The sequence below is a fragment of the Symphalangus syndactylus genome, chromosome 1 (assembly GCF_028878055.3).
Source record: "Symphalangus syndactylus isolate Jambi chromosome 1, NHGRI_mSymSyn1-v2.1_pri, whole genome shotgun sequence".
Lineage (NCBI taxonomy): Eukaryota > Metazoa > Chordata > Mammalia > Primates > Hylobatidae > Symphalangus > Symphalangus syndactylus.
In genome coordinates this window covers 103279375-103303623 of record NC_072423.2, presented here as the reverse complement: position 1 = coordinate 103303623, position 24249 = coordinate 103279375, and the positions used below count along the sequence as shown (strand labels likewise).

Below are 24249 nucleotides of genomic sequence, written 5' to 3'. Positions count from 1 at the left end.
GTAGTACCAGCTACTTGTGGGGCTGAGATGGGAGGATCACTTGAGCCCAGGAAGTAAAGGTTTCGGTGAGCCAAGATCCTGCCACTGGACTCCAGCCTGGGTGACAGAGTAAGACCATCTCAAAAAAAAAAAAAAAGGTAATTTCCAATGGTAGTAAGAGCTGCCTTACATCACAAGTAAGATTACATGGATTCTCTAGTCCCTTTACCGTCCATGTAAACACCTTTGTATAACTAGGTTACATACCTAGCCCTAACACTGAACTTATTCACTGATGTTTTATATTTCCTAGTTGATGCCCTGTAAGACTACACACACATAGTATACTATAGTTCAGTTTTATCCTACAGGAAATGACACCTCTCTTCTTTGGAAGGAAGAAGGGAGAATTCATCCAGTTGGCTAGGGAAATTGCATTTCTAACAAGTAACGCAAACTAAACATACACTTTGCCCTAATCATCAACTAATTCTAATTTCCTTTTGGTTAATCCAGTGTTTTGGTTTTTTTTTTTTTTTTTGGAGACAGAGTCTTGCAGACCGTGTGCAGTGGCGCTATCTTGGCTCACTGCAACCTCTGCCTCCCAGGTTCAAGTGATTCTCTTGCCTCAGCCTCTCAAGTAGCTGGGACCACAGCATGCACCAGCACACCAGACTTTTTTTTTTTTTGTATTTTTAGTAGAGATGGGGTTTCACCATGTTGCCCAGGCTTGTCTTGAACTCCTGAGCTCAGGCAATCTGCCCACCTTGGCCTCCCAAAGTGCTAGGATTACAGGTGTGAGCCACTGTGCCTGGCCATTGTTATTTGACATTTTTTTTGAAGTATGCATTTGATTTTGGAGTTTTCAATCCATAAATTTAGCTGAATCTTTACAAACCATTAAGAATGCAACATGAAGCTGGGCACCGTGGCTCATGCCTATAATCCCAGCACTTTGGGAGGCCGGCGGGCGGATCACAAGGTCAGGAGATCAAGACCATCCTGGCGAACACGGTGAAACCCCATCTCTACTAAAAATACAAAAAAATTAGCGGGGTGTGGTGGCGGGCGCCTATAGTCCCAACTATTCTGGAGGCTGAGGCAGGAGAATGGCGTGAACCCGGGAGGCAGAGCTTGCGGTGAGCTGAGATCGCGACACTGCATTCCAGCCTGGGCGACAGAGCGAGACTCCGTCTCAAAAAAAAAAAAAAAGCAACATGAGAATATAGACAGAAACTAAGTTACTCAGTTATCAAGTTGAGCCCTTAACAACTTAATAGCTGTAGTTTATGAGGTATACCTTTGTATGAATTATATGCAGCTTTCTGTTAAAGTTCTAAAATTTGCCCTGTTAAAAAGAAAAGTGGTTGTGAAACTTTTTTGTAGGAGAGTAGCATCACTAAGTCTCTATATTGGCCATACAAGTAGCACCTGAATTTTTTTTGTTTAATTAACCTTAACTAAAAAACACATACATACATGCTTTTTGGGCAGTTGATGATTTTATTACAGCCTTTTACTCTCCCTACCCCACTCCACATGCCGCCCCTCCCCACCCCCCACCTGTTTTTTTTGTTGTTTTGTTTTGTTTTGTTTTTTTTTTTTTTTTTTTTTTTTTTTTTGAGATGGAGTCTCGCTGTCGTCCAGGCTGGAGTGCAGTGGCGCGATCTCGGCTCACTGCAAGCTCCACCTCCCGGGTTCACGCCATTCTCCTGCCTCTGCCTCCTGAGTAGTTGGGACTACAGGCGCCCGCCACCATGCCCGGCTAATTTTTGTATTTTTAGTAGAGATGGGGTTTCACCGTGTTAGCCAGGATGGTCTCGATCTCCTGATCCGCCCGCCTCGGCCTCCTAAAGTGCTGGGATTACAGGTGTGAGCCACTGCGCCCGGCCCTGTTTCTAGTTTTTTAAGTAGAGACGGGGAAACAGGGTCTTACTACGTTGCCAAAGCTGATCTCAAACTCCTGGTCTCAAGTGACCCTTCTGCCTCGACCTCCCAAAGAAGTGCTAGATTACAGGTGTAAGCCACCATGCCAGGCCCTCCTTTTACCCTAGATCTGACTTTAGAAAACTACGTTTTTAATAGTGTTCCCCATGCTGTTATACACATGAAAACAACCTAGATCTCCACTTTATACAATTAGCAACCTACCAGTGGCATCTGTGTTACTGTTCACAGTACATGAAATATGCAAGCAAAGTTGGCTACATAAGAAAATACATTTCAAATACCTTCAAAACTCAAAAAGAACACACACAATTACGTATTTTATCATTTTATTAGGAATAATTCCAAATGGGTTATGAAGAAAATGTATTCATCGAATTTGATGAGTTTTCCAAAAACTCTTAATGAAGATATGTCTGCCCAATAAACAAAACATCAGCAGAACTATCATATACTGAGCAAAAAATCAGGCTAACAAAAGCAACATGCAACATAAAAAAGACACAATATAAAGGAAGACAATCTGCTGAGTATTAAAAACCATCTAAATATCAATTCTTTCTTTGCAACCAGCACAGAACTAATTAGCTATCAAATCCAAACCCCGCCAAGGTTAAGTTTGGCTGATGTAGGCCAGGAGTCAATATAGGGGGAAAAATTTCCTCAGTGCGAGAGAGCTGAGTAGTGTTTTGGATCTTTCTCTGGCTGGTACAAGCAGTATTAGAAAATCTTTTTGGCAAGGGAGAGAAATAAATACAAATGGAATGCTACATTTTTAAATTAGCAAACTGTCTCAGGAATGATAAAGGTATCAGTAAAGTAGCAAGGGGATAACTTTAAAACATTATTTGTCTGGGGCTCAAAAAACACTCAAAACAATTTATTTAAAGGTTTCACAAGAGCTATGTCCAGGCATTTACACTTATGGGAAGTAAAATTAAAAGGATACTTTTTTCCCAAGGAGAATTTCTTTAAAACCAAGCACATTGCTAAATAGCAACATTATACTTGGTAAACAATAATTGGCAATAAAATAAGTTTAATATTCTGCCCAAACCAGTCCCAGATACTGTTTAATAACCAAGATACAAACTAATTTTGTTGTAACAAGCCTAGACCAATTTTATCAAACATGTCCTTGGTTAGATATCCAATTTCATTTAACGTTTTGAAAGCTCATTTGACAGCCAGTCAAGTCCTTCATACAGACCAGTTCCTTGTGTTGCACAAGTGGCTTGAACATACCACTGTAAAGAAAAGACAAGAAAATACTTGATTAACAAAGATAATATATAACACCAGAGTTTAAACTTTCTTATCAAATTTAAGAGTCTTTTCACACCTCTTGATCCTCACAAAACTCTCCCGTATTTAAAGCTACTTCTGGCTGGGCGTGGTGGCTCACACCTATAAATCCCAGCACTTTGGGAGGTGGAGATGGGAGGATCACTTGAGCTTAGTAGTTCGAGACCAGCCTGGGTAACATGGTGAGACTCTGTCTCTATTTTTTTAGATTAAATTATTTTTTAAAAATAAAACCACTTCTACCTATTCTGGAGGTTGCAGTGAGCCGAGGCTGTGCCACTGCACTCCAGCCTGGGCGACAGAGTGAGACTCCGTCTCAATCAATCAAGCTACTTCTACCTATTCATTATATTTAGACAAGATTTTCCCCCCTCAGTCATTCAGCTTTCTTTTCAGTACTGGTTTTTGGTTCCCTTTTAGTAAACTTTCTACCACTTAATCTGAAAAGAGAAATCATGGGGAAATTAGTAACTAATAAACTACCCATCTGGTTTTTATAACTCTCGTTTCCCATAAAACTAAACTCAAAGTAGAAGAGGCAAATTTTTGAAAGAGTAGGGTTTGTTAGGCCAGGCGTGGTGGCTCACGCCTGTAATCCCAGCACTTTGGGAGGTCGAGGCGGGTGGATCACGAGGTCAGGAGATCGAGACCTTCCTGGCTAACGCAGTGAAACCCCGTCTCTACTAAAAATACAAAAAATCAGCCGAGCTTGGTGGTGGGCACCTGTAGTCCCAGCTACTCAGGAGGCTGAGGCAGGAGAATGGCGTGAACCCAGAAGGCGGAGCTTGCAGTGAGCCGAGAGCGTGCCACAGCACTCCAGCCTGGGTGACAGAGCAAGACTCCATCCCAAAAAAAAAAAAAAAAAAAAAAAAAAGAAAGAGTAGGGTTTGTTGATATTTTAAGGGCAAGCTTTTCTGACAATTTCAGTATCTTTAGTCTCATGCATTCCAAAAAGTTCTTGCTTTTAAATGGCAATGAATGTTATCTCTAGTAACTGTGTGAAAGTATCAAAAAAACCTAGAAAACAATTTACATTTAAGGCATAGTTTACTTTTATTAATTTTTTTGACCAGTTTAATGTTGCAAGGTCACTGCAGGTATACCATGTTGCCAATTATTTGAATACCAAATCTCAGTAACCTAGGAGGCTGGGGAAAGGCTCAAATTCATACCTTCACAGCATGGAAAACTTGTGTCATTTACAGTTAGTGTAGCTTGCTTATTTATTGATTGATTGTTTTGAGGCAGAGTACTCACTCTGTTGCCGAGGCTGGAGTGCAGTGGCATGATCTCAGCTCACTACAACCTCTGCCTCACAGGCTCAAGAGATTCTTGTGCCTTCAGCCTCCCAAGTAGCTGGGGTTACAGGCATGCACTACCACGCCCAGCTAATTTTTGTAATTTTAGTAGAGACAGTTTTACCATGTTGCCCAGGCTGGTCTTGAACTCCTGGTCTCGAACTCCTGGTCTCAAGTGATCCACCCACCTTCACCTCCCAAAGTGCTGGGATTACAGGTGTGAGCCACCACACCCGGCCCAGTTTATGTTCTTCAAATCAGCCTGAGATATCTCAAACAGGCAATAGGTTTTTTTTGTTTGTTTTTTGTTTTTGACACGGAGTCTCGCTCTGTCACCCAGGCTGGAGTGCAGTGGCGCGATCTCGGCTCACTGCAACCTCTGCCGCCTGGGTTCAAGTGATTCTCCTGCCTCAGCCTCCAGAGTAGCTGGGCTTGCAGGTGCCTGCCACTGCGCCTAATTTTTTTGTAGTTTTTAGTAGAGATGGGGTTTCATCATCTTGGCCATGCTGGTCTTGAATTCCTGACCTCGTGATCCACCCACCTCAGCCTCCCAAAGTGCTGGGATTATAGGCGTGAGCCACTGCACCCGGCCTGCAATAGGTTCTTTGTTGTTTGTTTCATTTTTTACCATAGCCACAGTATTTCCCGTATTTACAGGTTAATGCAAAACTACTGTAAAAAGCCTATGACACCAAGTTTCTGATAATTTATCTCCATCACTGAATCACTGATCTACAATGATAAGCAATTTTAGAGAGGTACAATTTTTTTTTTTTTTTTTTAAAGAAACAGTCTTGCTCTGTCACCCAGGCTGGGGTGCAATGGGCACAATCACAGCTCTCTGCAGCCTCCAACTTCTGGGTTCAAACAGTCCTCCCACCTCAGCCTCCCAAGTAGCTGGGACTAAAGGCACAGGCCACCACACCCAGCTAATTTTTATTTTTGTAGAGATAGGGTTTTGCTTTGTTGCCCGGGCTGGTTTGGAACACCTGGCCTCAAGCAATCCTCCTGCCTTGGCTTCCCAAAGTGCTGGGATTACAGGTGTGAGCTGTGGGACCTGGTCTCCTCCATAAGCTGTTATGTTAACAAGCAAACAAGGCTGGGCACCATGGCTGGAATCCCAGCGCTTTGGTAGGCTGAGATAGTGAGAGGATTGCTTGAGTCCAGGAGTTCAAGACCAGCCTAGCAACAAAGTGAGACCTGCCCCCATCTCCACTTTTTTTTTTTTTTTTTGAGACTGAGTTTTGCTCTTGTTGCCCAAGCTGGAGTGCAGTGGTGCGATCGAGACTCACCGCAACCTCCACCTCCCGGGTTCAAGTGATTCTCCTGCCTCAGCCTTCCTGAGTAGCTGGGATTACAGGCATGCACCACCACACCTGGCTAATTTTGTATTTTTAGTAGAGACAGGGTTTCTCCCTGGTTGGTCAGGCTGGTCTCGAACTCCCGACCTCAGATGATCCGCCCATCTAGGCCTCCCAAAGTGTTGGGATTACAGGCATGAGCCACCGCGCCCAGCCCCCCATCTCCACTTTTAAAACAAGCAAACAAACATTACTGGACCCTTAATAAGAAAGCCAGATTTCAAAATATTTGCTGTAGGGTTACTTAAAAGATACAAAATGAAAATTAAGACTATCAATAATCTTCTTTCCATTCCTTCCACCTCCCACTTCAAAAAAAAAAAAAGAAAAATTAAACTATCAATAATCTTTAGACCTATTCTACAGTAGTTTTCTGTATCTTTACAAAAATCAAATAAAGGTATTTAAAGTTTATTACCATATTTTTAAATAAATGATGTGCTCATTATTTGTCCAAAGGAGATAATAAATGTTTAAACTGAATACTAGCTTACACAACTATCCTAGTAAGTCTTAATAGTCAAGAGATTAATATCAACCTCCAAATACTTACTGTTCTGTTACGAAGAGACTGAAGCCCTAGTTTATCTGTCATTTCACTGATGGCCATAGCATTTGGCAAATCCTGTTTGTTTGCAAAAAGTAGCAGCACTGCATCTCTCAACTCATCTACCAGAAGCTGGAAATAAAAGGTAAGGCATTAACAACTACCAACTGGAATCCGATTTTTGAAATTGTCTTCCTATATATACTTTACTCAGCATTGAATACATTATTAAACATTAACCTAATTTCTCAACACAAAGTTCACTCTTACAACTGAAGTCTCATATCCTTCAGTTTTTAAATCCAGAGCAAACAATCATATGCCTTCAAGTAAGACAGAACTGTTTTCCAAGTCAGTCATCCTACACCCCATTAAAGCAAATCACTCATCATTCAGCCTTCATGATTACCCATTGTCAGGACTGATAAGGGCAAGAAACACATATGGGAGTAAAATGTTTATGGCAGGCTCTTATGGTGCTTAGTAGCAGAAGTACTTAGATAGATGATGATTCTTTTCGGACTTCTAATCCTTTCCAACTACAGTGGGACAATAACACAATTATCTGGGTGTTGGCAGTATCATGAAAAATACAAAAAAAAAAGTACCAAGAACAGAAGTTGCACTGATGCATGATGCAATATAAATGAACCCTGAAAAATTATGCTAAGTGAAAAAAGTCAGTCACAAAAGAACACATTGTATGTTTTCATTTATATGAATGTCCAGAATAGGTGACTGTATAAAGACAGAGTAATTAGTGGCTGTCAGAGGCTGGGAGTGTGGTGTAGGAGAGGAAGGAAATGGGAGTGACTGCTAATGGTTCCAAGATTTCTTTGGGGGTGATGAAAATTTTCTAGTATTAGATTGTGATGACAGTTGTATGTATGCTAAAACAACTATGTATGCTAAAAGCCATTGATATGCACATTTTAAAAGGATGACATTTATAGTATGTGAAGCATGTCTCAACAAAGCTTTTTTTTTTTTTTTTTTAAGAGGGAAAGCTGGTGACATTTGACTCAGGCAAAAATCCAACAACGACTTAGTTACACATATACTGGCACAATGGTTTTACAAACTGCCCTCTAATCTTAGGAGGAATGAATGAGAATTAAGATTTCATTTCAGTAAATATTTTATGGCTACAAGTTTAAAATCATGACAAGGATTCTCAGCAGTCTTCCTCCATTTAGTACATTTAACAACATGAACACATGAAAACATTAATCCAATCTATGGCAAGGCTGCAAAATGCCACTGTGAACCAAACATTTGTCTCTACTTTCAGAAGGAATTCCTTATCCTTAAATGGTTACTATTAAAAAACATTTCTGAAGTAATTATTGGCACAGCATAGAGAAAATGGAACCGATGACCTTGGGAACAAAACATCTGAACCAAGATTCCTAGGGTCAAAACTGCTACAGCACTATAGATTTGATATCTGTAAAATAAGGGACTGAGCTAAATCACATATCCTCAGCCAGAGATAGGCATCAAGATTACCCATGAGGCATTCTAAAAAAACACAACGCTGCTCTGCCTTCCTCCCAACTTAACTGAAGTAGCTACTCTTCCATGTGTTTTTTAAAACGCTCTACAAGAGATTTTGAAGTACATTATTAAGAACCTGTGAATAATATAGTTTCTTAAGTTTATTTCTAGTCCCCCAAATCCATTTGTGTAATCTAATCATAGTCAAAATGTACTAAAACACCACCAGTTTCACCCAGAAAAGCACACCTTGAAAATGATGAATTTAAAGTATATTCTTACCATTTTCTGCAGCTCATCTGCTACTTCCTGAATTCTTTCACGATCATTGCTATCTACCACAAAAATAAGACCCTGGGGAAAAATTGTTTCAGTAAATTTTAACAGTTAAACGACACTCTCTATATGAAACAGAAGTGTAGGCAGCAAAATGGTACCAATGGTTAGACATTAGGAAGAAAATGTCTCTTTAAAAGTAAGAATTTAAGGCTATAATGCTAAAAACTGATTTGAGAACTATTTGTAAGTTTAATTTATTAGTGCTATTTCAAATCTAAAAAATTTTTATTCTTCACCAATTAACTACTTTTCTCAACTACCCTAAGAATAAATTGTATCTATTTTCCCCCTTCCCTCTGCACTCTCACATTTAAGTGAAGGTACCAAAATAGCCACAAAGTAGGAACAAAAAGAAAAATAACAAATCAAGGATCCTAAAGAATCGTGAATTTGGCCAGGCATGGTGGCTCATCCTGTAATCCCAGCACTTTGGGAGGCCAAGGCAGTCAAACAATCAGGCCTGAAATTGCTTGAACTCAGGAGTTCGAGACCAGCCTGGGCAACATGGCGAAAGGTCACCTCTACAAAAACATACAAAAATTAGCCAAGTGTGGTTGTGCATGCCTTTAGTCCCAGCTACTTGGGAGATGAGGTGGGAGGGATCATGAGCCCGAGAGACGGAGGTTGCAGGGAGCTGAGATCGCGCCACTGCACTGCAGCCTGGGTGGCAGAGCGAGACCCTATCTCAAAAAACAAACAAAAAAACCCCATGAATTTACTAACTGAATTAGCTTACTGACTCAAAGGCATGTACAGAGTGTAATAAAAAGGGGGTGGGATAGTGGGAGTGTGTACACTTTTTTTTTTTTTTTTTGAGACGGAATCTCACTGTCGCCCAGGCTGGAGTGCAGTGGCGCGATCTCGGCTCACTGCAAGCTCCGCCTCCTGGGTTCACGCCATTCTCCTGCCTCAGCCTCTCCGAGTGGCTGGGACTACAGGCGCCCGCCACCACGCCCGGCTAATTTTTTTGTATTTTTAGTAGAGACGGGGTTTCACCATGGTCTCGATCTCCTGACCTCGTGATCCACCCGCCTCAGCCTACACTACAGTTTTTATCTGCTTCATCATGGAAGGAAAAAATTAACTTGCTTCAGAATGCTGCCTGACAACTCTAGATCAGGAGGACATGTTAAGAAAATGATAGCAAGAAAAATCCAAGACTGGGCGCAGTGGCTCACTCCTGTAATCCCAGCACTTTGGGAAGCCAAGGCAGGAGGATCACTGGAGCCCAGCAGTTTGAGACCAGCCAGGACAATATGGCAAAACCCTATCTCTTAAAAAAAAAAATAGAAAAATTCAAGATTTACTTGATCGAGTAAGACATTCTTTAAAAAAAGGAAGGTAGTATCAATTCTTAGAGATACAAATATTAGCTTCTTTTCTCAGACAGGGTCTCAACTCTGTTGCCTAGGAGCACAGTGGCGCAGTCTTGGCTCAGTGCAGCCTTGACCCCCTGGGCTCGAATGATCCTCCCGCCTCAGCCTCCCAAGTAGCTGGGACTACAGGTGCATGCCACCACACCTAATTTTTCTATTTTTTGTAGAGATGGGGTTTCACCATGTTGCCCATGTGGTCTCGAACTCCTGGACTCAAGTGATCTCCTCATCTTGGCCTCCCAAAGTGTTGGGATTACAGGCATGAGCCATGGCACCTGGCTCATTATTAGAATTCTATACTACAAGATAAATGGAAGGAATTAGGAAGCAATTAATTGAACTGTTTTTCTAAAAACTTTCAAATGGGAAAGTATAGAATTTTCAGCTAGAAAAAGGGGGCAAAAATAAAAATAATAAAATAATAAAAAAGAAAAAAAGATAAACCCTGACTCCTAAAGTACTTTTGATCATGTCACTTATCACAGATTGTCTTGCACTACTGATTTATGTAAGTAACTAGGCTGCGTGCAGTGGCTTTCGCCTGTAATCCCAGCATTCTGGGAGGCTGAGACAGGTGGATCACCTGAGATCAGGAGTTCGAGACCAGCCTGGTGAAACCCCATCTCTACTAAAAATACAAAAATTAGCCGGGCATGGTGGCACACCTGTAATCCCAGTTACTTGGCAGGCGGAGGCTGCAGTGAGCTGATATTGCGCCATTGCACTCCAGCCTGGGCGACAAGAGCAAACTACACCACTAAGGGCAAAGGACTATACTACATCTTTTTTTTTTTTTTTTTTTTTTGAGACAGAGTCTCGCTCTGTCACCCAGGCTGGAGTGCAGTGGTGCCATCTCAGCTCACTGCAAACCCCTCCTCCCAGTTTCAAATAATTCTCCTGCCTCAGCCTCCTGAGTAGCTGGGATTACAGGCGCCCACCATTACACCTGGCTAATTTTTATATTTTTAGTAGATGGAATTTTACTATGTTGGCCAGGTTAGTCTTGAACTCCTGACCTCAGGTGATCCGCCTGCTTTGGCCTCCCAAAGTGCTGGGATTACAGGTGTGAGCCACCGCGCCCAGCCCCATCCTATATCATTTTCTATTTACCTCTCAGGATTATCACAGTACTGGGCTCTCCAGGGGCATCTAACACTTATTTTACATCCATTAAATGACAATTTCCTTTGTTTTAGCAAATTATAAGTCCATTTCCTTTATCTCTGTTGGAAACCATAACTTAATTTTTTATTTTATTTTACACTGCATCTACACCACCTGGAAAACCATCACTTTAAATATCCTATCCTTTGAGAACTTTTGGCTGGCATGGCACCTCTAATCCCACCACTTTGGGAGGCTGGGGTGGGAGGATCACATGAGGTCAGGAGTTCAAGATCAGCCTGGGCAGAGTAAGACCCTGTCTCTACAAAAAAAATTAAAATTTTAGTAGGGCGTGGTGGCACATGTCTATAGTCCTAGCTACTTAGGAAGCTGAGAAGGGAGGATCACATGAGCCCAGGAGATTGACTGAAGCTGCAGTGAGCCATGATCATGCCACTGCGCTCTAGCCTGGGCAACAGAGTGAGGCCCCATCTCAAAAACAAAAAATAACGTTTGATGCTTTGGGAGCCAATACAGTGTGGTGGGAAGACAGACTCAAATTCAAATCTTACACTACTTGTTATATATATTACCTAATCCTTGAATATGCCTCATCTAAATAAAATAAAAATACTACTAACTTCATAAGCTTGTTAAAGATTAAATGCAATCAGAGGTATAAAAGATCTATCACTGTTCTTGGCTGATCATGGGCATTTATTTAGCAAATATGTCTCCTCTTTTCCATATTTCAAAAGCTACTCCTTTTTAGAACCAAACCTTCCATTTTTTTGTTTCTTCTTTTTTTCAAAAAAGAGGCAGGGTCTCCTTTTGTCCCCCAGGCTGGAGTACAGAGGCACAACCATAGCTCTCTTCAGCCTCCAACTCCTGTGCTCAGGTGATCCTCCCACCTCAGCCTCTCAAGTAGCTGGGACTACAGGAGTATGTCACCATGCCCAGGTAATTTAAAAAAATTTTTTTTTTGTAGAGACAGGGTTTCACTCTGTTGCCTGGACTGGTCTTGAACTGCTAATGGCCTCAAGTGATCCTCATGTCATGGCCTCCCAAAGTGCTGGTGTTTCAGGCACAAGCCATAGCACCCGGTCCTGAAACCTACCCTTTACAAGAGGTAATGCCCCTAAAAGGGACTTAATTTTATCTTGACTACTAACTTTCCATTTTTATTCTTTTTTTTTTTTTTTAAATGTAAAGACAGGGCCTTGCTATGTTCCCCGGGCTGGCCTCAAACTCCTGAGCTCAAGCGATCCTCCCACCTCAGCCTCCCAAAGTGCTGAGAGTACAGGCATGAGCCACTGCACCCAGCCTTTATTTGTTTTAAAATGCAAATAATGCTATCAGTCCCAAAGTAACATTATTGAGAAGGAGAATTATTTTAGGAATTAATCCCTAATTATTTTCTTCCTGGAACAGCCTAGAATCAAGAGTGAAGAAAAGCTAGGATTCTACAGATAAGCCCAGCTACTATGAGATTATTTTAAAAGCCAAATATTTGCTTATTTACAATGGCAAATTAGTTGGAATTATCTCATAAGAGGAATTTACTACACACTGTGCCATGGTTTGTTAGTACAAGTTAGAAACATGGTTAAAGCTATAGTTTCTTTCAAATTTTATAGCTAGAAGAACTGATCAGTAATGCTGGGAATGCAAGCTAAGAGCTTAGCTTTGATTCTATCAGGTAACACATAAAGCTTTCTCCAGCTAGCGTGAACTCCCTAGGAAGTAGTACTTGGACTTTTAATTCTAAGGTGGTCCAAAGAGGCCAGAATTGGGTCTAATCTCAAATTAAGAATGCAAAGAAAATTACAAAGCATTCTAAACAAATCTAGGGATAAACCCAGGGTTACCCTTGGTCAAGAATTATTAGGCTTAAGGATTTGCAAGGTTTTACTTCATATCTAACTCTTTCAAAATATATTGGCCAAGCGCAGTAGCTCACACCTGTAATCCCAGCACTTTGGGAAGCCCAGGCAGGTGGATCACATGAGGTCAGGAGATTCAGACCAGCCTGGCCAACATGGTGAAACCCCGTCTCTACTAAAAATACAAAATTAGCCAGGTGTGGTGGCGCATGCTTGAAGTCCCAGCTATTTGGGAGGCTAAGGCAGGAGAATGGCTTGAACCCGGGAGGCAGAGATGCAGTGAGCCAAGATTGCGCCATAGCCTGGGTGACAGGACGAGAACTCCATCTCAAAAAAAATAAAAAAACAGTCTAGATGGTAGAGCACATTACAGATGAGTATCAAACAACACAGCACTGGTTATATCCTAGTAACTGAAGCTGCATAATACATACCTGTGAGTTTATTATGCTATTCTATTTGTATGTGTACAGATTGAGTTTCCTTAATCCAAAAATCCAAATCCAAAACTTCCTGAGCCCCAACATAACAAAGGAAAAACTCCCTGGAGTATATCGGATTTTGGATTTCTGGATTTAGGATGCTCAACTGGATACAATGCAAATATTCCAAAACCCCAAAATTCTGAGATCAGAAACAGTGGTTTCTGGTCCCAAGAATTTCGGATAAGGAATGTTCACCTTGTATTTAACATTTTCCATAAGGAAGCTTTTTAAAGCACGTGCCTCTGTATCAAATATCTTTTCTAGTCACAGCTATATTGATGACCATAAACATTCTACTTTTTTTTTTTTTTTTTGAGACACAGTCTCGCTTTGTCGCCCATGCTGGAGTGCAATGGTGCGATCTGGGCTCACTGCAACCTCCACCTCCCGGGTTCAAGTGATTCTCCTGCCTCAGCCTCCTGAGTAGCTGGGATTACAGGTGCGCGCCACCACGCCCAGCTAAGTTTTGTATTTTTAGTAAAGATGGGGTTTCACTGTGTTGGTCAGGCTGGTCTTGAACTCCTGACCTCGTGATCCGCCCGCCTCAGCATCCCAAAGTGCTGGGATCACAGGCGTGAGCCACTGCGCCTGGCCTAAACATTCTCATTTTTAAATTAAAAAGTATACCACTTATTTAATATGACATACTATGTAAACCTGGTTGTCCAGCCACTCACCTAGGGTATTCACTGCCACCTGATGGCAATAAACCCCACTTGTATGCAATGTTTTAAGAAGTTGATAATAAGATGACATTGCAAATCTTAAAGTGGCAGTGATATCACACTTAAAAAAAAATTACTAACTTAAGTAGTAAACAAAAACTGACAAGAAATTCCTTGGGTGGTAGAAAACACAATCGAGGTGGGACCAGGTTAAACAAAGGCAGAGTGAGAACAAACTCTCCCATCTTGGGTAAGTCATTCCAAGTTTCAGTTTCCTCATATGTAAGAGAGTTAGATTAGAACAGTGGTTCTCAGCAGGGAGCAATTTTGCCCCCAGGGGATATTTTGCAGGTGTGGAGAGATTTTTGGCTGCTAGTTGAGGGCAGCTGCTATTGCTGTCTAGTGGGTAGAGGACAAGGATGCCACTAAACAACCTACAATGCATAGAGAGCCCTCCCCATACCCAACAACAAAGAATAACCCAGCCCAAAATGTCAATAGTGCTGTGCTGTAATATACCAGACCAGTAGTATCAGCACAACCCAAGAACTTGCTAGAAATACAGAATCTCAGGCCTTAGCTAGGACCTGTGGACTCAATGTATATTTTTAACAAATACCCAGGTGATTGATACGCATATTAAAGTTTAAGAAACACTACTGTACCTGGATTATATCCCCTAAGATTCTGATTCAAGTGGTCTAGGGGATGATCCAGGTCTTGCGATTTTCAAAGCTCCCCATGTGATTCTTATGTGCCACCCCCAAATTTGAGAACTCCTGTTCTACAGGATCACTAAAGTCTCTTCCATGCCAGTATTATATATACATACTATGTGGCAATATAAAAATATCTTACAAATCAATGCAGCGAACTGACCTTACTATATTTAATAAAGTAAACAAGTAACTGGGCTAAACAAAGGACTATCAATTGTCTTACATTCATCAGAAACTACAATGACAGTTTATACAGACCTTACTTTCTAAACTAAGATGGAAAGCAAAGAACTATGGATAAGAGACCTAATTCATTCTTGAGAAGTACACCAGCACCCACCCCATCTTCCAAACACTTACCGTAATTGCTTTACAACTCTTCCACCCTATATAAGTTAGTCTTCAAGGCATAAGTGAGAGTCCACTGAAGAATGTGGAAGTGGTGATAAGACAAATGCCAACTCATAGTAAACACCAATATCCAAGTAAATACTAGATACTAATATAAACTTTAGAGCATGAAACCCAAAGAGAAAAGTTATAAAGACATACAGTATCCCTTACCTGGGTATTCTGGAAGTAATGCTTCCAGAGAGGCCTAATTCTATCTTGACCACCAACATCCCATACTGTGAAACAAATGTTCTTATATTCTACTGTTTCCACATTAAAACCTACAAAGAAAAACAAAAATGACCGCTGTGCAGCGTCATTAAGAAAATAAAACCTTTTATTGTGGAATTTTCTTAGAATAGTGTTTTAAAAGTACTTCATTTTAAAAAAAAATATTTAAACCTAAACATCAACAGAGACAAGGTCTCATTATGTTACGCAGGCTGGTCTTGAACTCCTGGGCTCAAGGGATCCACCCGCCTCGGCCTCCCAAAGAGCTGGGATTACAGGCATGAGCCACCACACCCAGCCTGTTTTAAAAGTACTTCTAAGATAATCAACACGCTTAACAAAAAGACAATCTCAAAACTAGACTGTATATATTTCACTTTACAACACATCATCATAATATAAAGTCATCTGTAAACTTTCTTACCAATGGTAGGAATGGTGGTGACTATCTCCCCTAACTTCAGTTTATACAGTATGGTTGTCTTGCCAGCAGCATCCAATCCAACTAGAAGAAGACATTATAGATTTAAAATCCAGACCAAAAGCACACTCCAAGAAATAATTTTACAATAAATTTATAGTTCAAAAGTAGAAGTTGACTGTTCAAGACAACTTCTAAATGAGTTAGAAATGAAATGATCTTATTTCTGATTCCCAAAGGCAACACTTCCTACAGAAAGCCTTTCCATTCTTCTTTCTAGACCAAGAGAGACAGCATGTACTAGTAAAAGGAAACAAGTATATAGCTGACTTAGGCTCTAATCTCTAGCTTTGCAACAAACTAGTTGAGTGACTTTAGGATACTGAGGCCAGAGAAATTAGCCATAAATAAAGGGACTGGATCAGATCATCTAAGATCTCTTCCAATTAAATTCTATGAACTACCAGCATTTTTTGGGGGGGCGAGGGGGGCAGGGGAGCGGGGGACATACTCTCGCTGTTGTCCAGGCTGGAGTGAAGTGGCATGATCTCAGCACACTGTAACCTCCACCTCCCGGGTTCAAGCAATTCTCCTGCCTCAGCCTCCCGAGTAGCTGGGACTACAGGCGCCTACCACCACGCCCGGCTAATTTTTGTATTTTTAGTAGAGACGGGGTTTCGCCATGTTGGCCAGGCTGGTCTCAAACTCCTGGCCTCAAGTGATCTGCCAGCCTGGACCTGCCAAAGTGCTGGGATTACAAGCGTAAGCCACCGTGCCCAGCCGTACTACCATTTTTAAAAACACAAATTAGAAGTTGATTCAGACAACACGTAAGTGAATAAAGAATTATCTTAAGATTTGTAAAAATATTTTCTCTTATTTACAGAGTAAAATATGGGTAACAGATTTTGATGCTAAGGGGTAAAAATACAATGGTATAACTACGTCCTAGTGGTTGTAACTATGTTCTAATGAACTTAATATAACTATGTCCTAGTGACCTTATAATGATAATAACGGAAGATGAAGCCAATTTTACCCCTGCTTAAATCCGTTTTAACATTAAATGTGCCAAAATGAAAACCAAAGTCTGACTAACCTGTGTTATAAAAATGGCCCTATCATATTACCTAATGTAAATGACGAGTTAATGGGTGCAGCACACCAACATGGCACATGTATACTTATGTAACAAACCAGCACGTTGTGCACATGTACCCTAGAACTTAAAGTATAATAATTAAAAAAAGACCCTATCACATTCATCTACAATATAAGTAATATCTAAATTATATATATATATTTTTGAGACAGAGTATCACTGTGTCACCCAGGCTGAAGTGCAATGGTGCGATCTCAGCTCACTGCAACCTCCATCTCCCAGGTTCAAGCGATTCTCCTACCTCAGCTTCCCAAGTAACTGGGATTACAGGCGCGTGCCACCACACCCCAGCTAATTTGTATTTTTAGTAGAGACGGGGTTTCACCATGTTGGCCAGGCTGGTCTTGAACTCCTGACCTCGGGTGATCTGCCCGCCTCAGCATCTCAAAGTGCTGTGATTACAGGTGTGAGCCACTGTGCCCGGCCAAAATTCTTAAAATGATTCATTTGAGGCAGAAGTACAAGTAGGGAGGAATGTGTTTGCTTGTGAAAAAAAAATCCACACTAGAACAAGAGGCTATACCTCCTTTTAGGGTGACAGTGAAGAACAAATTAAATGCTTGTAAGTATGAATCTCTCAAAACCTGAATATTCTGCAGTGTTTGCTAAAGCCCTCACAAATGAAAGATCAATATCTAATAACCTCACTAAATCTATCATTGTTCTTAGGATATCATATCTGGTCACCTGGATTTATCTTATCACAGATTTTCGTATTGATTCAATCGAGTATTGATTTAAGCAAGGACACTTTCTTAATATTTAAATCAAAGCATGACTTAGCTCTCACTTACCTAATTTACATTCCTATGCAAGTAAGTCTATCTTTTATCAGTTCAAAACAGAACTGAAGGCTACAGGCAATTCTGATTCCTTCTACCCTCTTAACAACCCTTTCTACTCTGTACCCTACCAAGAATAACTTTAAGTTCTTTTTGGAGACTCAAGCCTTTTATTCCTTTGTCCTGTAAAACCCTGTCCTGTTCCCCACTTCGTACTCGGATACAGGTTTATTCCTTCCCAAATACTAGTCAGTGTGATCAGCCCACATCAAGCCCTCATTCATGAGCATAATAATAAAAACCAACTGTTATAAAAGTGTTTTATTTTTTAAGCATGGAACATTATCAAAAAAATCAGAAAACATAATTCTAAAAAATACATAAAAAGGAGCTACATTAAAGTTTGGCATCTTTAGTAACAACATATAAAACAAGGGGGGGTGGCAAAAAACAACTGGATCTTTAAATGGTTCAACAAAGCTGTCTCTTGAAAGCATCAGATTTTTAAGTTAACCAAAATTAACCTTTAAATTCAAATATGATTAAGCCAAGTCAGAATTGAAACTGAGACGCTGATTAGGAAACACACACACACACACACACACACGCACACACAAAACTATGGTACCTGCCAGTTATCACCGGAGGTCCAACTGGACCTCAGATTGTCATTTAAAAACAATGTAAGGCCTGGCGCTGTGGCTCATGCCTGTAATCGCAGTACTTTGGGAGGCTGAGGTGGGCGGATCACCTGAGGCCGGAGTTTGAGACCAGCCTGGCCAACATGGTAAAACCCCACCTCTACTAAAAATACAAAAACTAGCTGGATGTGGTGGCACATGCCTATAATCTCAGCTACTCGGGAGGCTGGGGCAGGAGAATCGCTTGAACCCAGGAGGTGGATGTTGCAGTGAGCCGAGATCATGCCATTGCACTCAAGCCTGGACAACAAGAGCGGAACTCGGTCTCAAAAAAAAAAAAAAAAAAAAAAAGCAAATCCAAAAATATTGACAAAGAATGGAAGAAATCCAAGACAAATCATGATTATATCATTTTAAATTATACAAATGCATGTAGGTAATCCAAGTTTTCTTTTAATAGGTTTTATATGTGCTTGTATGAATATTGTATGAATAATTAGTTTCCTTGCTCCTCTACTGATAGGAATTTTTTTTACCCAAAAAACATGTATTACTTTTATGAAAAGAGAAAGAAAATTGTCCAAGTAGATTTTTTTTTATTAAAATGTTGGGCTGTTTACATTTCCTGATGTATCTTTTTGAAGATGACTGCTTAAGGGCTTTAAATATATAATATTTTACATACTCATTTTACTTTTTTAAAAAGGGAAGTGTTTACAAAATCATGCAACCATTTCTATGTCACCCCAGAATTCAAGGGGAAAAAATAATGCACCCATAATGACTTCTAAGTATCCACAAATTATTTTCTAAATATAAATTACAAGACAACAGTTTAATGGCTCACAGCAACACAGAATGTATCTTATGCAGTTGTATCAAAAATAACAATGCTGTATAAATGCAAACTAAGAGTTTTTTAAAAAGGTATTTATAAGCTTTAATGCACGAATTAAACATATACAGTCATCACTTAAAACTTATAGTTCTTTACTCAAAAACATATTGGTCCAACAATTTTGAGCCACTTTAGTCATTTCTTATGTATTTCCTTAATGTTGCAATATTTGGCAATGAAATTTCTCCACAAAATGAAAACTATTACCAATTTTCAACTAGCCGAGATAAGACTAATCTGTATAGCCCAGCAATGTTCTCCCTCCCCTCCATGTCCACAAACAAGCAACTGTATTTAAAGATGTACTGGAATACTTGTTCTCCTTAACTAGACCTGTACTTTGACCAAAGTGTTACTATAGCAGGAAAACTACCTCAGAAATCTGCCAGCCAGGCAGTCACTCACACCTGTAATCCTAGCACTTTGGGAGGCTGAGGCGGGCGGATCGCTTGAGCCCAGGAGTTTGAAACCAGCCTGGTCAACATAGCGAGATCCATCTTTAAAGAAGAAAAAGTAAATTAGCTGGGAAGCTGTGCATGGTGGCTCACACCTGTAATCCCAGCATGTTGGGAGGCTGAGGCAGGTGGATTGCCTGAGCTCAGGAGTTTGTGACCAGCCTGGACAATATGGCAAAACCCTGTCTCTACAAAAAAAATACAAAAATTAGCCAGGTGTGAGTGGGGCACAGTGGCTCACACCTGTAATCCCAGCACTTTGGGAAGCCAAGGCAGGTGGATCGCCTGAAGTCAGGAGTTAGAGACCAGCCTGACCAACATGGAGAAACCCCGTCTCTAATAAAAATACAAAATTAGCCGGGTGTGGTGGCGCATGCCTGTAATCCCAGCTACTTGGGAGGCTAAGGCAGGAGAATCGCTTGAACCTGAGAGGCGGAGGTTGCAGTGAGCCGAGATCACGCCATTGCACTCCAACCTGGGCAACAAGAGCAAAACTCTGTCTCAAAAAACAAAAAAATTAGCCAGGTGTGATGGCACATGCCTGTAGTCCCAGCTACTGGGGGAGGCTGAGATGGGAGGATCACTTGATCCCAGGAGGTCAAGGCTGCAGTGAGCTGTGATTGCACCACTGTGCTTCAGCCTGGGCAACAGAGTTGAGACCCTGTCTCAAAACAAACAAAAATTAGGCAGGGTATATTCCCAGCTACACGGGAGGCTGAGGCAGGAGGATCCCTTGAGCCCAGGGGATCAAGGCTGCAGCAAGCCATGATCACACCACTACACTTCAGCCTGAGCAACAGAGCAAGATCTTGTCTCAAATAAGGCCGGGCCCCGTGGCTCACGCCTGTACTCCCAGCACTTTGGGAGGCTGAAGTGGGCGGATCACGAGGTCAGCAGTTCGCCACCAGCCTGGCCAACATGGTGAAACCCGGTCTCTACTAAAAATACAAAAATTAGCTAGGCGTGGTGGCTGGCGCCTGTAATCCCAGCTACTTGGGAGGCTGAGGCACGAGAATCGCTTGAACCTGGGAGGCGGAGGTTACAGTGAGCCCAGACCGTGCCACTGCACTCCAGCCTGGGCAACAGAGCAAAACTGTCTCAAAAAAACAAACAAAAAAACCCCAAAAAACAAACCTTTGCCCATACTTTCATCAATCACAAAAGACTAAGGAAATGAAAAATAGCAATTCATTTACAATAAATCTTAAGTAAAAAGACCAATATACTATGTGTTCTGGAACATAACCATATATTGTTAAATCTCTTTAAGGAACAGACTGGAAATTCATTTATCACAGTCTGAAGTCCTCCCATTAACTTCCAATCCTTTTTCAGACTGCCAACTTTCAGCCACTTAAAACTTAAATATGCTTGCCCTCCTAAAAGAATTCTGTCCTCTTGACAAATGAAATCTAAGAAACCCTGAAAGAGGAAATACTTTATGAATGAATCATAAACAATTGATTCACAAAGTGTTAAGTATGCTAAGAGGAAAATAAACATGAGCCAATGTATATACTGTTACTCTTTATATACCCTGAAATATTACAGAAGCTTGTGTTTGCAAGCTTTTGATGGTAGTACAGCTCGAAAATAAAACCTCCCGCCGGGCGCGGTGGCTGACGCCTGTAATCCCAGCACTTTGGGAGGCCTGGGTGGGTGGATCACCTGAGGTCAGGAGTTCGAGACCAGACTGGCCAACATGGTGAAACCCCTAATACAAAAATTAGCCAGGCGTGGTGTTGCATGCCTGTAATCCCAGCTACTCGGGAGGCTGAGGCAGGAGAATCCCTTGAACCCGGGAGGTGGAGGTTGCAGTGAGCTGAGATTGCGCCATGCACTCCAGCCTGGGTGACAAGAGCAAAACTCCGTCTCCAAAAAAAAAAAAAAAAAGAGAAAAAACCTCCTCCGGTAGAAAACAAGCTAATGAACCAACAAGCTTCAACGTTCAAAGTTAGAGGGGCTTCTTTCAGCGTTATTCTAGTCCACGGAGCTCAGCTGTGATGTAGACTGCTCACAGTAAGCGGGAGCGGTTGCTTACTTCAGCCAACTGACAGCCTTTCTCCCTCAGCTGAGCAAAAACACGCCCCCTAAAAAGTAGTTTTTAAAAAGTTAATTTTCTAAAAAGAAATTTAAAAAAAATTGTAGTTACTATTTAACAAGGCTACTATAAAATTCAGCGTCATGATGTTCAGTTGTTACTTGAAAATTTATCAGGTATTTTTTAAAAATTCGTTTCTAAAATTTTTTTGCATTAGACCTTAGGCCGCCTAAAAATAAGCTTGAAAACCTAGGAGAATAAACCAAACACATTTAAAGTTTTTGAAAATAGCCAAAGAAATAGAAGATAAGCTCAGTTTTCGGAGAATGAGATTAACAAGGAGGGAAAAACTTGAAACGGAATCCAGCGCAAGGCCAAGTTTAGCAAAGTGAGCGCTGAAGGACTCCAGACTCTTCGGAAACCTTGGGTGCTCCCTGGCCACCGCAACTTCCTGCCCCGGGCGGCTCCAGGCTCCGGGTGGCCGCTGGTTCACATACCAATGGAGTGCGCAGGGACCGTACACGAAACGCAGAGGGGGAGGGAAAAGGCTGGAGTTGCTCTGCCTCCCTCCTGACCGCTGTCCACACCCGGGCAAGAAGATATGCAGATCGCACCCCCAGAAAGGGCCTCCCCAAGTGTTTGCTTCCCAGAGTTGGCTTTCTCCACATCTCTGCCCAATGTTGTCCACCTTCCAATAAGATCAAGGAGAAAAAGCCAAGTCCAGAAAGAAATCTTGCCCGAAGCCCTGTCCCTGTCTCGTCTGGCGACAGATCGGGGGCGGGAGGGGGATCGCTCACCCTCCGCTCCATTGTTCCCCCTTAAGAATTCCTCACGACCCCCGACCCGGCGCCCCTCCCCCACCACAGCGGGCGGAGGGAAAAACAGGCCCAGAGGCCACCCCAATTGTGGAGACCCTGCCTTTCCCAGGTCCCGCCTCGACTCGCAGCCCCTCACTCACCCATCAAAATGCGCATCTGCTTCTTGCCAAATAGGCGGGAGAAGAGGGAGGAGATAGTGAGGCCCATGGCGGTAGTGGCACTTGTGATGGGCAGAAGCAGAAGGGGTTTGGGGCGACCCCGTGCTTTCTCCTTTCAAGCTCCGAGGCAAACTAAAGAGGGCAGAGAAAGAGCGGAGGAAGAAAGAGGGAGGCAGGTACGTCTCGCTGGCCGCTGGGCCGATGAAGATCCGGCACAGGAATAAGCCGGTAGAGGACCTGCTAGGCGACTGGCGCGGCAGCTCCGGCTCTAGCCTTTAGGCTCTGTCTGTGCCACGTCACGCGGCGGCCGCGGCGACTCCAGCAGCGGCCCGGCCCCTCCAACGCGGACAGAATAGCGTCACCACCGCCCCATCCCCCTGCGCTTCCGGTGCGCCCGAGCCACTGCGCTTGCGCAAGCAGGGGATTGGCCAGTTTCGCTGACGTGCATCTCTCGACGACGCCACCGCCCGGACGTGGCTCCAAGAGCCGGGAGAGGCCGGCTGGGGCACATGCGTACTGGGAGACGGACAAAGTCCCACAATACCTCCCTTCGTCACTTCCAAATCAGATTCAGGGTGAGACGTTTCCGCCCGGATGAAGGTATTGTCGGGGTGATAGTCCTTGCTTCCGGAAAGGCGAGCTGAGCATTATGGGTTAGGTGAGGAACCTCGCCCTCTTCTATTACGGTACGCGCGATGGGGATTCCCTGATGCCATGAACTTACATGTCTCACACACGGGACCAGACGCTTGCCTTAGTTAACGCATGAAGACAGGCCCGGCCTTTTGCGGAGAAAAATGGTTAAAAGCTGACTTGTGGGCCGAGAAACTGTGGCACCCTAATGAGCTAGGGCTAGACGCTTCGACCACCACGCCAAGTGGTTCTGAAGATCTCTAATTTTGTCAAGGCGAGAGCGCTCCAACACATGTTCATCGGCTGTTGCTTTTTAAAGAGAAGGCAACGAGGAAGTCTTGCTTTTCTCGTACTTTTTTTCCTAGAAGCAGCATGAAAGATTTACTCGTTATGTTGAGGAAGCGGAAAGCCTCTTCACTTTAAAAGTATTTATAATCAGGCCTGGCGCGGTGACTCACCGCGCCCGGCCTACTACACCTTTTAAAATTCACAACAATGATAAGTCTATTAGACTCATTGCCAGGATAAAGATTTAATCTATTTTCCTAGTAGTGCCGTCCTATGTGGTTCTGTAGTTGCTTATTCCAACTAATATATTTCCATAGGATGGAATTGAATAAAAAAAACTTGCAAACTTTCAGAAACAGTAAGGTATTTTTATATTTTTTAACGCTTTTTGAATAACGCTTCTCTTGGTAGCACTACCTTATCTACCCTTCAGAGACTGTTATTTCTTAGGAGTGGCCCTGGGCAATTAAAAGCAAAAACTTCTGCCCGGGCATAGTGGCTCACGCCTGTAATCCCAGCACTTTAGGAGGCCGAGGCGGGCGGATCACGAGGTCAGGAGATCGAGACCTGGCTAACACGGTGAAACCCAGTCTCTACTAAAAGTAGAATAAATTAACCGGGTGTGGTGGCGGGCGCCTGTAGTCCCAGCTACTCGGGAGGCTGAGGCAGGAGAATGGCGTGAAGCTGGGAGGCGGAAGTTGCAGTGAGCGGAGATCGCACCACTGCACTCCAGCCTGGGCGACGGAGTGAGACTCTGTCTTCAAACAAACAAACAAAACCCCAAAAACTTCTTTACTCAGAAGTACCCTCCTTGGCATTGGAG

The 24249-nt window shown here is 42.4% G+C and overlaps 2 protein-coding genes and 1 long non-coding RNA gene across 4 annotated transcripts in view; 2 read left to right on the top strand and 1 right to left on the bottom strand.

The window, feature by feature from the left end:
- PDE12 (phosphodiesterase 12) overlaps positions 1-24249 on the top strand; it is a 96402-nt gene that overhangs the window by 13922 nt on the left and 58231 nt on the right. The window lies entirely within an intron of this gene.
- On the bottom strand, positions 2239-23134 carry ARF4 (ADP ribosylation factor 4). 2 transcript variants are annotated; one of them, XM_055273472.2, is made up of 6 exons: positions 22488-23134; positions 15554-15634; positions 15070-15179; positions 8217-8288; positions 6444-6569; positions 2239-3173 (listed from the first exon to the last, which is right to left on the bottom strand). In XM_055273472.2, exons 1-6 carry the CDS (start codon positions 22552-22554, stop codon positions 3087-3089), a joined length of 543 nt encoding a protein of 180 aa, XP_055129447.1. In that variant the 5' UTR covers positions 22555-23134; the 3' UTR covers positions 2239-3086. The 2 variants fall into 2 exon arrangements, with proteins under 2 accessions (XP_055129447.1, XP_055129464.1); XM_055273489.2 differs by lacking the exon at positions 15070-15179 and having other exon boundaries at positions 15546-15634; positions 22488-22994.
- Positions 23033-24249, top strand: part of LOC129479794 (uncharacterized) — a 32575-nt gene continuing 31358 nt past the window's right edge. The window contains exon 1 of the long non-coding RNA XR_010122390.1: positions 23033-23163. This is a non-coding gene — a long non-coding RNA (uncharacterized lncRNA). The remainder of the gene's footprint in view (positions 23164-24249) is intronic.